The following is a 15522-nucleotide window of genomic DNA, read 5'->3' as shown; positions in this document are numbered from 1 at the left end:
TTAGGAGTAATACAACTGCTGCATTAGAAATGACCAAAAAGTTCAAACGAGGACTAACTTTAGGTTTCATGTCTCGGCATGCACCTGAGCAGTGGGTGGTACTGTTATATGCCATCTGCAGAATAGACTTCCAATGGTATTGCTAAATATGAGTGAAAAATAAAAATAAATAACAAATAATAATGTAGGCAAGTATCAAATAACACTGAAAATAAGAAAATGAAAGTAACTTTCAATAATCCACCATATTTTAATTTTTTGAAGAGAACTTTATTAGGAATAAAGAGAAAAACAAAACTAAATGAAAAAAAAATGAGAAGCTTGACAAAAAATAATGACCAGAGATTCATAAATATTTTAAGTCTTCATATTTTCCCCATTTCTTCCTTTAAAATAACATGTTTGATTATAAAAATGAAAAAAAAACTGCCCTGGCTGGTGTAGCTCAGTGGATTGAGCATTGGCCTGCAAACCACATGATCGCAGTTTGATTCCCAGTCAGGGCACATGCCTGGGTTGCAGGCCAGTTCCCAGCAGGGGACTCACGAGAGGGAACCATACATGGATGTTTCTCTCCTTCTCTCCTTCCCTTCCCCTCTAAAGATAAATAAATAAAATATTTTTAAAAAAAACTTGTAAAAGCCACACATTTAAATCAACATTTATTAATATATCTCTGGCTTAATAATACAACACTGAAAAAGTATTTTATCCTTTAAAATTAACTTTTACAACACACTTATGAACTGTCATTCTCTTTTGTTTAGTAAAAGGACAATCAAAACTGTTCCATATCATGATCTCAAAAAAAACCTTGCTTGTGAAATTCAAAGGTACTATTATAAAAGCCCACTCATTAAAAATATTTTTAAGCCCTGGCTGGTGTGGCCCAGTGGATTGAGCGTTGGCCTAAGAACCAAAAGGTCACCAGTTCGACTCTTAGTCAGGGCACATGCTTGGGTTGAGGGACAGGTCCCTAGTACAGAGCACGTGAGAGGCAACCACATGTTAATGTTTCTCCCCTCTCTTTCTCCCTCCCTTCCCTACTCTCTCTAAAAATAAGCAAATAAATAAATCCTAAACAAATGTTTCTAAAAGAAAAAGTGACTAAGTTTGTAAAAAATCTGACTCGCTGGGAGGGAAAAAAGGCCAAAAAGAAATGCAAGACCATTATTTTCTAAGCTATTCCATCTCAGTTACAATTTATTACCATTTGGCCTTACCCTGGTAAACACCTAAGAATGGTATTTAATTAGTATTTAATTTTGAAAATTAAGGAGTAGCTAAGTGGTTTTATGAGTGTGTGAAAGTTATGTTCATTGATACCCTAAGAAACAGTTTCTATTCCTCATTTATACAGCAGTCTTATTTGTAGAGTTCAAGGTTAAATGTCTACGCAACAAGTGTTCATTACACCAAAAATATCAATTCCCATACTAAGTGTTCCACCCAAACAAAATGACAAAAATGATTATTTGTCTGAAGAGAAATGACTGAATTTTCTTTTCGTTTTTTTTAAGACTTGGTAGGTAGAGCCCCCCTGAAACCTGACAAAAAGAGGAGCAACCAGAAGTTGATGGTGGGTAGTCACTACTGAAAAGGGAGACAATGAGCTGCGCTAAGCACAGAACAGAGGCCTCCCACGGGGTAGGGGCAGTTACGCACCCAACTCCTAGTCCCTGTTCCCATTCCATTTCCTGGCCTCGTCAGCTGCCCTTCATCTAGTAGGTCAGGTTCTGCAACAACCCAACAAAAGACCCAGGTTTAGAACTCCAAGGCTGTAAGGGAGCCGCTAACCACCTATGGCTATTTAAGTTCATTAAAATTTAAGGAGGTCGAAGAGGATAAGGGGTTGGAATATACGGTGACAGAAGGAGACCTGACTTTGGATGGTGAACGCAGTCCAATGTACAGATGATATATCACAGAACTGTGCACTTGAAACCTCTATGACTAACGTCACCCAATAAATTTAATAAATTTTAAAATAATAAATACAATTAAGTTCCTCGGTCACACTAGCCACATTTCAAGTGCTGAAGAGCCACACGTGAATAGTGGCGACCACCTGGATGGCACAGCTGTAGACCGTTTCCACTGCCACGGAAAGTTCCACTGGACGGTGCCACCGTGTAATAACACCTTTTCTCAAACAACAGGGCTATTTGTAAATAAAACAAGTGTATTTTAGCGGGTAATATTTCAAGATGTTTCACTATGTGTAATCCTAACCGTATTTGTTTATGCCAATGAGCATAAAGAGTCCTGAGGAAGGAAAGGTACCAAGCAGCTTCCCCATATATTCACTCAACAACTTAGGAGCAGGAGCTACTCACAGTGCGTCATTTACACATAAAAATGAAGGCTAACAAGGTAAAAAGAGCCTATCGTAGTTTCTGAGTATCCAGACTAAAATTTAAATCAATATTTTTAAAGTGAAAAATGTTTTCACACAAATCAACAGAATCACAGGTACACTTTCATTATACTTGGGCACCATCTGCTGGCCATGTTGTTAAACTGGACAAAACATGAAGCACAAGCAATATTGGGAGACATTTTTAAAGCACAAACACAATCCCAGCTTTTTGCCACAGTGCATTCCTGGAAAACCATACCATAAAGAGGCACCATGTAACCCATGGAAAGGTCTCATTAAAGCAAGATGCAAAAAGTATAGTCTTCTATAATCATTTAAAATAGGATAATTATTCTCCATGTCCTTTCTTATAGGTATGAACATATGTATTGTTTAAAGAACACAACATAAATTTAATTATAAAACTTTAATTTATGTAAAGTTAACCTAAATATAACAGGGTAAAAACAATAATTCTGTTTGCGTACTCCTAGAATTTTTAAGTAATCTGGATGGTAGTTCCCTATAAAATGGTTATCTAAAAATATCCAACCTAATGCCTTTTTCCCCATTAGTAAAGTTCTCTATAATAAGCTGAATTGATGTATTTCTTTTACTGCAAAGCAGTATTTAAAGGTTGGGGTTGGTTCAACTTTACTCTTCTTCACCCTCTCCTAACTCATTATTTTTTATTTTTTATTATTTTTACTTGAATCTTTGATTAAGACAAGTAGTATTCAATCATTCTTTTTCATCTTTCCTATCACAGAACCTAACTGCACTGTGGTGACAAGCTACCAGATCACATCATACTGCACTAAAAAGTCTTAGAAATAATTACAAGCCATTAAAAAGAAGCTTCAAAACATTTTCATTGCAAAATTGTAAGACAAAACTACAACCTATGATCTTGTGTTCTATCTTTGAGAAAAAATATAAAAAGAAAACACAGAGATAACATAAACTTAAGTCTAAATGTGATTTAGGCAGCTTCTAAAGCATAATGCGGCAAAAATGCAAAAGAAAACCACAAACGAAATAGGCCATCCACACTGCATTCTGTCTGTCTATCCTGGAAAAGGGGACTTGCTGCATTAGCTAAATAAAGAGTCTTTCCAAGTCCCTTTTAAAGCACAGTTGCCACTCTTCACTCAGGATGTGCAGGACTCATACTTCTAGTCAGAACCATTTTGTATCGTCATTAACTTACCTATTTTTCTCAGGAAAACAAAACAATTTTTAGTAACTCAAAATAATTAATGGCCAATGGATTTCAAGGTATCACCCTTTTCAGGGGACGAAGTCATTAGAGAAGCAAAGCAATGGTCAAACAACCTGACTGTGCAAAGCCCCTGGGTGAACGATTGAAACAACAATCACCACACCAGTGATGACGGATGGGGGTAGCAACAGCTCACACTTTCACAGCTCCGTGTCCAAGACTCCATTTCTCCATTTTACAAAAGAGGAAGCCAGAGTATAGAGAAATGAAGTAACTCGCCCGAGGACACAATGGTTGCCAAGTGTCAGAAGTGCATCTGAACAAAGGCAAACTGCCTCGTTTCGGCTCAACCTAGAAATAACCAAGAACAAAGGCACAGTCGCCCAGGATGCTGATGTAGCTCAGGTGGGGGCAAAGACGGGCTGAAGTGAAATTTCCCTATTTTGCATAAAGTACTCGGACCTAGGTGGGGTGTGAAATCATAAAGACCCGGATCCATCCCTGGGAAAACTGCTTGATCAACTTTCAATACAAAGAGCAATCCTGTCAGCCTCACTCGGCTGCAGAGAAGATGGAGCCGGAGGACTCACAAAGACTTCTGGACCAGTATCAGCATAAAGCAGGTGCTCCATCAATGGTACAACTCGTGCCACTTGGTTTCTGTTCTAACAAACTGGAGATTCAAGTGGAATACTCATAAAGTCTTAGATTATTTATTGGAAAAAATTCATTCTTATGTTGAATTCTGTATATTTGTTATATATAGTACATTTATGAATGTGCATCACTAACGTTAACGATGTGTATGCCCCCCAAAAAGATGGTATTTTGGAGGGCAAATTGACTGTAGCAATCAAAAAATAAGTGTGATTATTAAAAATAACATGGACACATGTACAAAAAGAAGTTTTTAACTTTCCTCCCAAGCTACTCCCACTCCCTAAAGGTAAAACATTTTGTCTATGGCACCCAGAAATACTCCACATACATGTACATATATATACACAAATACATACACATATCCTCTTTAAAGTACACATGCATGCACAAAATGGAAGCTTATCATACTTTTAAGTAGTTCTCTTTAACTTTATGTATCTTAGAGATCCATAGATTTCTGTACCATTACACAAGATATTGAACTTACTAATAATCCCACTAACAGCTCATCTATTGAGTTTGTTAAGGTGCCTAGCTATTGAAAGAGCAATTCCTTTTCTGGGAATCAACAGGGGTATAATGGTATATGTGATAGGATGTTAACACTCTATGAAGGCATTCTTTGTAAGAGTAAAGAATTAAAAGCCACAGACACAGGTTAAATTACAGTGAGTCCACACTATGTACTGTTATCTGCAGTTAAAAAGATGAACCAGGCTGCACGACACAGGTTTGACACAGGGAAGCGACAAAAGAGCAAGTCTCAGGCAGTCCACACAGTGTCAGTCACTGTGTGCGTCTGTGAGTGCACGGGGGCGGGGGGGGCGGTGCATATGTGTCTGCTGTGGAGTGAAGCAGCCAAACTGTTGACGGCTATTACCTCTCATGAGGAGAGTGGCACGAGGAAGACATAGAAAGCAGGACTTCTGTTTTTTTTATTTTTTTAGATTTTTATTTATTTATCTTTAGAGGGGAAGGGAAGGAGAGAGGGAGAGAAGTATCAATGTATGGTTGCCTCTCGTGAGTCCCCCACTAGGAAATGGCCTGCAACCCAGGCATGTGCCCTGACTGGGAATCGAACCGCAATCATGTGGTTCGCGGGCCCATGCTCAATCCACTGAGCTACGCCAGCCAGGGGAGGACTTCTATTTTTTGTTCTACATATTTCTACAAGGTTTTTATGACAAGCATGTATTGCATATAGATTACATATTTTTCTAAAATGAGAATGATAACTCTTATTAGTCGTCTATTGCTGCATAGCAAATTAGCACAAACTGATAGCTCTAAACAACACATGTATTTTCTCAGAGTTTCTTCAGGTCAGAAGTGCAGGCACAGCTGGGCTGGGCCTCTGCACTCAGGGTCTGACCAGAGTGGGACTCTCATCTTCAGGATGGACAAGGGGACGACCTGCTACCTCCACTCCGTGGCTGTCAGCAGCCTCCCTTCCCTTAAGGCCACAGAATTCATAGCAGCTCACTTCTTCAAAGCCAGCAAGGAAAAGACAGCAAGACCTGACAGGCAGTCTGCTAGCAGGACAGTCATATATTATAATGTAGTGATGGAAGTGACATCCCATCACCACTGCCACACTCTATTAGAAGCAAGTCACAGGTCCTGCCCACACTCAAGGGGAAGGGACTATGCAAGATTGTGCAACAATCTATGTGCACCAATCTATGCAACACCCAGAGGAGGGGTCATGGGGCCACCTGAGAGTCCGCCTACTATGAAGATAATGATGATGGTCTTTATCGGATCTCAAAGGCAGGCATCTGAAGAATGACCAGGAAATAATGGACATGGACATAGCTCATGGTTGTAGAACTAAATGGAATCAGCCAACCTGTACCAGACGAGATCTAAGTCTGTGGTCTCACAGTAACATTTTACATTTGTAAAAGCCATGCTCCAAACTCAATATAACTAAAATATTTCATTGTGAAGAAAATAAGATCTTTGACATAAAAAAATGATAAGAGATCTAATAAAATAGCAATGCAATTTGTAAAGTGATTTTTTCAAAAGAAAACATGGCTAACGACGTGACCTTCAAACAAGAACTGTGAGAAAGGAAAGAAAGCAAAGAATAAAACCAGGACGGACCTAGCCAAGTGCTGAGGCTGCGTGATGTGAAACACTGAGTTTACTGGTGTGTAATGCGTGTTTGGTGGAAAGAAGAAAGCACAATAATGAGCCTGATAGGATAAAAACCTCATAATACTTCTAAGGTGTTTAGAACCAGGCTATGTAGCACATCCTACAGGAAGGATAAAGGTAAAGGTGCCATCTCCACTGAATAGGGCATCCTAACAAAGAGGCTTCAAAAGGACTCTGCATCTTTAATAATATAAAAAGGCTAGGACACAAACAGCATAATCTAAAATGCCATTAGAAATACTTCACATACAAAAAGGTCTAAGTAAAGCAGGATTTTATAAAGTGATCAAAAAAGAAACACTAAGGGGGAAAATCTTTTAAGATTAAAGAGGTTTTTCAAAGGACAAGTTGAAGTGGTTGTAAAATTTATGAGGCAGCCTTAAACTTCAGTTCTAAGTAACAATAAATTATTCACTATAAAAATATACATGTGTCAAATATTATAAGCCTCTTAAACTTTTTTAAAACAATTTCTTGCAGAACTGATTAGATGTATTAGGTCGATACTAGCAGATACTTTTTCATTAGCACAGTATGACTGCTCAGGAAGGCAGCGACGTTTGAACAGGAATATGAAGACAGACGGTCATGAGGCCTCAGCGCCACTTCTGGTCTGAACTCACACATTGTGTGCGTGGCCTTAAAACCAATTTCATTGCCTCTACCTAAACTAAATGTTAGTGTTAGTTTCTAAATGCCTTCATGAAAACACAATTTCAAATATATGTTAATTAATGAAAAATTTAAATAAATCAAATTAAATTAATTGAGAAATATATAAGAAAAGACACACTGGGTTCTTTTGCTTTTGCAGCCCTACCTGGCCTTTGGCCTTACTTATATTCTAATACTTGACCAGAAGGATACGTAAGTGTGTCTCTTCCAGCTCCTTCATTGTCTCTCCATTCCTCACGCTGTGTGAAGGGCATCTCCGTATCTTATGACCACACTTCTCTTCATCGCTTCTAAACTTGGTCTTACCCTCCACTTTCTCTAAGTTGTTTTTAATCTCCGTGTGCCATTCTCTCTGCCACAATATGCCTATCTCAAAGGGTTTTCATGCGGGTTAAGTTAAATTTATATGGCAGTGCCTAACACCTTCAAGAATACATGCACTCACCAAGCATAAATGCTTATGAAGTTCCCAACAGTTTCTTGCCCAGTGTTAGGCACTAGAAATACAGTGTAAACAGGGAAATCACAATTCTTGCCTCATGAAATTTACAATCTAGCAAAAAGGACAGGAACAGAACCTCTGCATACGTGATGAGAGCAACAAAGACCACAGAGTACTTCGGCACACGTAAGAGTCACCTAAACAGACCTGGGGTGTGAGGGAGGGCTTTTATGAAGTTGTAAGATCTGCAGAATGACTAGGACCTGAGGGTTGCCTGCTTTTCCCATTAATTACTTATTATATAACTAATAAGTAAAGCCTTACACTTAAGTAATTTGCATTAAAATGCCATTTTATTAAAGCTGAGCAACCAAGAGAAATATTGTTTATGAAACTTGCAGAGATTTCCCGATGGTATCATTTTCCAGAAAAAATCACGAATATTTAAAGAATATTCTCATATGTTTCTTAAACATTTCCTCTTCTTGTATGAGCAAGAAAACTGGAGATCTCATTTCTTTCCTACCTTGAACCCTACTTTTTATACACACCTTAATCTTGACGAATACTCCCACAACCGCATAGAAACACTGTATGGGAATTATCCATGTACTCATCTCTCTTCCCTATCCACCTAAAACAACAGTTCCAGTTCAAACGTCTACAAGACTGAACAGATACCAAATGGGTAGTTATGATACCAGATATTCTGCACTTTCTATGAAGAAACAGTCTCTCTCCTCTTCTTGAATCATGTGAGTCCCCCTTTTTCACCTTTTTTTCTTTCTGCTTTTGAAAGCATATAAAAATAGCAAGCAAATACTTTACTTCCTCTTAACTCTACTTAATATTAAAACAAACAAACAAAAAAGCTCAAGCTCAATAACAGATGCACTTGACTTCAAGCTCAGTGTCAGGAATTCCCAGGAAATAGTGAATACTCAGAGTAACTAAGTACGACTCAGCTCGCACCCATGGCTTTCTTCCAGGAAGACTGCTAGGTTTCCACTTTTTAAAACAAGCCAAAAATTTAAGTATTTATACAATTCTCTAACTGTTAATTTTGACAACTCAATAAAAAATCTTTAAAGACATTATGTAAGTTAAACAAAACAAATGTATATACACAATTCATCCAGGAAGATCACCAATTTTCAACCTCCGGTGTGACTCCAAGACACAGGGAGCGCCTTTAGCTCACCTTCACACCGTAAACTCGATATTCGCTACATTGGAAGGGAGCCCAGCATTTAGTCAGACACTCCACAAATCTTCTGGCAAACACCTGATGCATTTCACAGTCAAACCAAGAGCTGGCTTTTTCATGTACGCACACCACAGTCTCTTTACATCTTCATTTACCTGTGCAAGGTGAACAAAAATTCCACAACTGCACCTCTTCTGCTTCTAAATCTCCTATGAATGCACAAATAAGTACTTTACACCACCTCCTATAGCCTAGTCATGTCGTTTTACTCTTCTGAACAAGTCCTTAACTATATCATATAATTCTTGCTGGCCTCTCTATTTGAATGTTCCCCTTTCTAATCAAAATGGTCATGTGGACTGGATCTCTTGCTTTGTATTCATCTGTTCTTTTCCATCACAACACCTGAGATCTGAAAAACCTATAACCAGACTACACCAACTATGAAGACATTTCAAATTACTAATAACATTTCTATATCTGATTAGGTGATAAACCAAAAAAACATGTAGTAGAAAAGATTATATTGTTAACCAAATCAAATTCCAAAAATTAAAATCCCCAAGATAATGGTGAGGAGTGAAATATGAAGTATGGTACAAGTCAACAGACACTACCCAATATTTTAACAGTTGAGAGAACAATATCAAAAGTAAAACTCAAAATCTGATGAAAGTACAATTTAAGCCTATCCTTCCTAGTGGCCAAAAGTTATACAACAATAATCATTTTTTTGTATATTTCAAAACTTAGACGTTCACTTTCGTTTGCACTAAAAGCCCTACTTAAGCATAGTACTTTAGTGAAAAAGCAGTTTAATGAGGTTTATGTTTATATTCATCATAGAATCAAAACTAATATTGTTCACTAAGAAAAAGAAAGAAATTCAAGCATAAGTTATAAGATGGATATGGAAGATGCTACAATTTGTTATAGTTAATATTTGTTGCAGTCATTGATAATGTTCTCAATTTGCTTGTCATAAAGGCAAACAGAGAATTCTGTTATTTAAAGATTCTCAGGAAACACTTTTCCATATAATGAAAATTATATTTATATAATTATATACACACACAAAACAGATATCCAAAAAGTAGCTGAAAATATAACATAAATTTGAATATATACTACATGAAAAATCAAAACTTTCATTTACCTTCCCAATATCCCTCCACAGGCATCAACTTTAACAAAAATATAAAGTAAACCAACTACTTACCATTAAAAAAGGGGGAAATGAAATGTATGAACCAGTTCCAAACACAGGCTAAATGATGAAACACTCGAAATCCCATTTCCAAACATACCTGTGGGTACCAGTTGGTGACTGCACCAAAGAGCGATTGTCCCCAGAAGAAAGCCTCCACGATTCATTTAATTTGGGTTCACTGCTCCCCAGCTCACCCATTACCCAGTCTGGTAATCTTTCTGGGCTCTCATCTTTTGTTCGTGCTGGATTTGGTTCATCAAAATAGATGGACTGATTTTTAAAAATTAGAAAAATTATTCTTTAAAAATGTACTGTAATGAAATAACTAGTTAAGATTTTCATCAACTTTAAAGTTTGGTAACAACTTTTCAAATACTCAAATTCAACTACAAAAAATATATAAAGCTGTAGCATTCAATACACAATGAACTGTGAAATATTAAAATACATAGAATGGATAACATGTATATTTTAGCTGTGTTCTGCTGTATAATAAATCTGATGAATGATAAAATAACATAATGGATAAATCTGATAATAATTATTTGTATTATAAAAGGACTATTAGCTTTATGTAAACAGTGGAAAGTTCTTTTTAAATCATGTGCTCTCTTATTTTTTCTGTGATCATTAGCTCCTTTGCAACCACCCCCCCCCTAAAAAAATCAGTGGGCAGAGAAAACACAATAAATAAAAATTAAGAATCCCTTCATAAGATGAAAAGAACAGAGCTGAAGACCTAGGATTTAGTTCTGGCCATGCAATCAATGAACTGGGAAATCCAACGCAGGTCTCTAGGCTTTCTCATTGTTATTTGTGAAATAATGCCCTTTGCTACAGTTTTCACACTCACACTCTCATGAAACTGAGTGTGAATGGGAAAACATAATATAACATACGCATATCTTCACATCTGAATGTGTTTCAGAAAATGTTCGGCATGTAGTCATTCAGAAGAATGACCTTAGCCCACTTAGTTCTCTTTAAGTGAGCCAGACTTCATAACACATTTCTGAAGAAAATTCTGCATTAACTGGATACTTTATACAACAATTCTCCCAACCCTACACAAAAATCCTCAATGTTTAACCAAATATTAAGTCAAGTAACTACTATCCCAAAGACTGCTGACTGTAAGCAAAATGTACGGCTCTCCTTTAACGCGCGGTTGGGAACAGCATTAAAACCCCTGGCATTCTCCTGTGGATAACAGATATTACTGTCTAAACATGCAGCACCTCTCCTGAACGAATTTTTGGTTTTTAACTAATACAAAACAAACCTTAAAATACGTTACACAAGAATTCCACTATTTATTATTTTTTAAAGGTGTCCTAACAGCAACTACCTGTACCTGTAACACCAGTCAGATTTCTCAAGTATTCAAATACCGTACAAACCAAGACGTATTTCATGGTGACAAACACCAACACAGTGACAATTCATCAATCAAGTGTAATTATAACTGCCTTTGTCACAAACCTGGTTTTGATCATGAAATTAAATGAAGCACAGGAAGTCACTTCTAAACTCAAACTTACTATTGTCATTTTATTAGAGTAGGAGGAAACTGTAGAAGTCATCAATCCAACCTTTCATAAATTTTTAAATATGAAAGAGTTTAATGACTAAAATTTAGTAACATAGATAAAATGTCATTATAAACAGTGAAAATTAGTGGAAAATTAAGACCTAAATTTTAAAATGCACTTTAAAATTTTTAAAGGTTTTATTTATTTATTTTTAGAGAGAAGGAAAAGGAGGGGGAAAGAGAGGGTGCAAAACATTAATGTGTGGTTGCCTCTCACATGGCCCCTACTGAGGACCTGGCCGGCAACCCAGGCGTGTGCCCTGAGTGGGAGTCAAAGCGGGACCCTTTGGTTCACGGCCCGCACTCAATCCACTGAGCTACACCAGCCAGGGTGCACTTTAAATTTTTTAGAAATATTGTAGAAGACTGTGGGATAACTAAATTAGTAATTATAAGCCCCTTACAGGCCAATACCGGATTTCTATTCAAGGGAGAAAAAAAACTGAATCAGAGAAAAAGAACATTCGTTTTCACTAATGTATTATTTAGAATTTGTAACTTACTAATATGATTATTCCCCAAAGGGATGAGAATTTGACAGTTTTAAGGAAATGAAACAAAACTAACGCATCTTTCGGTCAACGACACCTACCATGTACGAAGGTAAGGTTCTCAGTGTCCCAGGTTCAGGTCGGTGCACAAAAGGACCTTCGATCACTCCGCGCTTCAGCATATGCAGTAACAGTTTTGCATACAGGTTCCGATTCTTCCTGCCCATTATTCCTACACCTGTTCCCGAAGGCTCACACAGCTTCCTAATCCAAAGTGCACACCTCTGCCGTTCTAGAAATACATAAAAACTATTAGAGGCTTGATTTCTCGGTAAATAAACATAAATGAAAGTCCTATACAAATGTGCTTTTGTCTAGAGCAGGAGTCGGCAAACCTACTCTGAAAGGGACACGCAGTGAACATCGCAGGCTCTGCAGGTCTTCGGTCTCTGGTGCAGCCGCTCCGCCCCGCCACTGGGGCACGGAAAGCAGTCACACGCCGCATGGGAAAACGGGCATGGCTGTTTTCTAATAAAACCTTACCAAAAAGGCAGCAGGACGGGTTTGGCCCAGAGGCTACGATTTGCCAACCCCTGGTCTAGAGTTTATCAGTTAATTGGTAATCAGGTAAGACATATGCAAAGAAATACTTTCTCAGAAATAAAATCTCTGATTACTGTCAAATATAAAGTGATGAGATTAAGTCTACTGTAAAAATATCTCTACAATAATTTTAGTTGTATTGAAAAATCTTTCTATAATTGTCATATACAAACCAAGAGAGAGATAAAATGCAATCTTCTTTATTTAAGCATTTTAAACTTAATCTAAAATTAAATCTCAAATGTTTTACTTATTAAAGCTGGTAATTTTCAGGGATTTATAGTTGATTCATTTAGGGTTTTCTTTTAACCTCTCTAAAAATAACAAGGCTATTTATACATAATTTTGTAAAATAATTATCATTTTAAAAACTACCTAAAAAATAGAGCACAGTTTAATCCACATATAATGACCTATTGACTATCTTATCTTGCCACAACACGGAATTGTTTTGAGGTCTCATGAAAATGATTTTGACACTAATCTTTTACCAGTCTAACTCAATTTGAGGATTATACATCTAACACAAATCATAAGCCTTCTTTAATCTCTTAGCTTCTAAAGGTCATATTCATTTCTTGTTTTACCTACAAAAATCACTGGGTCTGGATTTACTACTTTGCTCATACTGGATTTATTACCACAGGTATGAGAGCTAGCCTCTAAAGGACTTTTGTATTTTTAGCTTTGAAAATTATGTAATCACAAAGCAAACTTCATAAAATATGGGGCATACTTTGTGCGAAAAGAAAATTCAAAGGTAAAACTGATAAACTCTAGGAATCAGTTTTTCAGACTATGCGTTTTAGATACGCCCAGCAGCAAACTGAAATTTAGAATTCAGTACAACTTAGTGAATAAAAAAGAATTCATCCCTCTACTTAAAATGATGGTGAGGAAACATCTTCAAAAGTAGAACTCGGCTACAGAAAGACAGAAGCTGTTACAAACGTGCAGGTTGCTGTGTGGGGTGTGAGTCCCTAAGTGCCCACTGACAACTAAGTAAGACAAGACAGAGGAAGCCCAATGCTGACAATGAGCCGTGAACCAAAGAGTACGATTCATCTGAGACTGTAGCTAAAATCCATTTTTAAAAGAAGATAACTATGACAATATTGATTTGAAATACATTTAAAATGGGAGATTTTAATAAAAACTTTTCCTAATCAACACATCTAAAACAAAAGTTAAAAAAGGTAGCGAATATCAAGATGACTGACAGTGTAGAAACACCATTAAACACTAACAAAAAATAGTGAGTGAGCTGAGAGGCAGGCAATACGCATTCTGAAGAACAGCAGAGGAAGCAAAAAGAGGTCACGGTAGGATAGGCAAGTGGGCAGAAGAGGTAGCTGGAGGGGAAGATGGTGCCACGGGGGACTAGGAAACGCTGCACCACACAACAGGGAAGACAGCGGAGTGCAGCTCACTGGAATACGGGTCTCATGCTGGCTCGGCTCCTCACGGCACCTCTAGATTCGCTCAGACACCCCAGGAAACTGGGAAACACGGACAGAGTAAGAACTGGTTTCTTGGATCCCCTCCCAACCCTCCACTCAAAAGCTGCCAAATCAGATTTACCTTTGCAGACACTCTTACGCCCAGAACAACTCAGAGACCCTTCCTGCCCCCTCTAACTCTTTCCAGTCACTCCAAATACCTTAACTGATTTGAAAGTTCTTTGCCTTGAAACAAAGACTCCCATTCCAGAATCAGAGATAACAGGCCAGAAACTGGAGACAAGAAAGCAATAAAAATTCATTCACATTTGGGTTTTTTCACTCCTTACCCAAAGATATGTTTATTGATTTGAGAGAGAAAGAGAGAGAGAGAAACACTGATGTGTGTGTATGTGAGTGTGAGAGACAGACAGACACTGAAGTGTGAGAGAGGGTGGGGGAGACATTGATGAGACAGAGAAGTATCAACTAGTTGCCTCCTGTACACACCCCGGGAGCTGAAAGGCGATCTTTGGGTGTATGGGACCATGCCCCAACCAACTAAGCCACCGGGCCAAGGCCACACTTGATTTTATTCACTCAACCCAAAGCATACAAGACCAAGACATTATTTTCCACTCCCATACACAAAAGGGTCAGAGAGCAGATGGACAGCAGGCTCCTGAAAGAGGAAACATTCCCACGGTGGGAGAAAAAGGATGCTGAAGAAACAGCTGTAGCTAACTGTAGAATTCCACGTGCTTCAAACTCGTGGGATATAAGAAGTGGCATCACAGACTTCCCATGGTTTGGTGGGACGACCACTAAGTTTTTATTCACCCTTGAACAGTTCAAAGTTAATCCTCATCCACTTACGACAAAAACTGGCATTAATAGAATTCAGCTTTATTTCCACATTGATGGTCCATTGGTTTGATGAAATAACATAAAGAAAAAATAATCTTTTTAAGAATATATTTTATTGATTATGCCATTACAGTTGTCCCATTTCCCTCCTTCATTCCCCTCCACCCTGCACACCCCCCCTTTAGTTCATGTCCATGGGTCATAGGTTCTTTAGCTTCTATATTTCCCATAATATTCTTGCCTTCCCCCTGCCTATTTTCTACCTACCATCTGTGCTACTTACTCTCTGTACCTTTTCCCCCTCTCTCCTCCTCCCACTCCCCTGTTGATAACCCTCCATGTGATCTCAATTTCTGTGGTTCTGTTCCTGTTCCAGTTGTTCGCTTAGCTTGCTTTTGTTTTTGTTTTAAATGTGGTTGCTAATAATTATGAGTTTGCTGTCATTTTACTGTATGTGTTTTTTATCTTCTTTTTCTTAGATAAGTTTCTTTAACATTTCATATAATAAGGGCTTGGTGATGATGAATTCCTTTAACTTGACCTTATCTGACTTTTCAGCCCTGGCTGGTGTGGCTCATTGGATTCAGCACCGA

General features: G+C 37.8%; 1 protein-coding gene across 2 annotated transcripts in view; it reads right to left on the bottom strand.

Moving 5' to 3' along the window:
- CEP112 (centrosomal protein 112) overlaps window positions 1-15522 on the bottom strand; it is a 340946-nt gene that overhangs the window by 311477 nt on the left and 13947 nt on the right. For both annotated transcript variants that reach the window (XM_037070013.1, XM_037070012.1), the window contains exons 3-4: window positions 12122-12312; window positions 10036-10208 (exon numbers count right to left, since the gene is read on the bottom strand). In XM_037070013.1, coding sequence (XP_036925908.1) covers window positions 10036-10208; window positions 12122-12312 — 364 coding nt within the window. The remainder of the gene's footprint in view (window positions 1-10035; window positions 10209-12121; window positions 12313-15522) is intronic.

This window comes from Sturnira hondurensis, unplaced genomic scaffold, assembly GCF_014824575.4.
Source record: "Sturnira hondurensis isolate 20B ecotype Veracruz unplaced genomic scaffold, ASM1482457v3 Scaffold0018728, whole genome shotgun sequence".
NCBI lineage: Eukaryota > Metazoa > Chordata > Mammalia > Chiroptera > Phyllostomidae > Sturnira > Sturnira hondurensis.
Note: the sequence above shows the minus strand (reverse complement) of the source record. Positions and strands in the feature narration are given on the sequence as shown.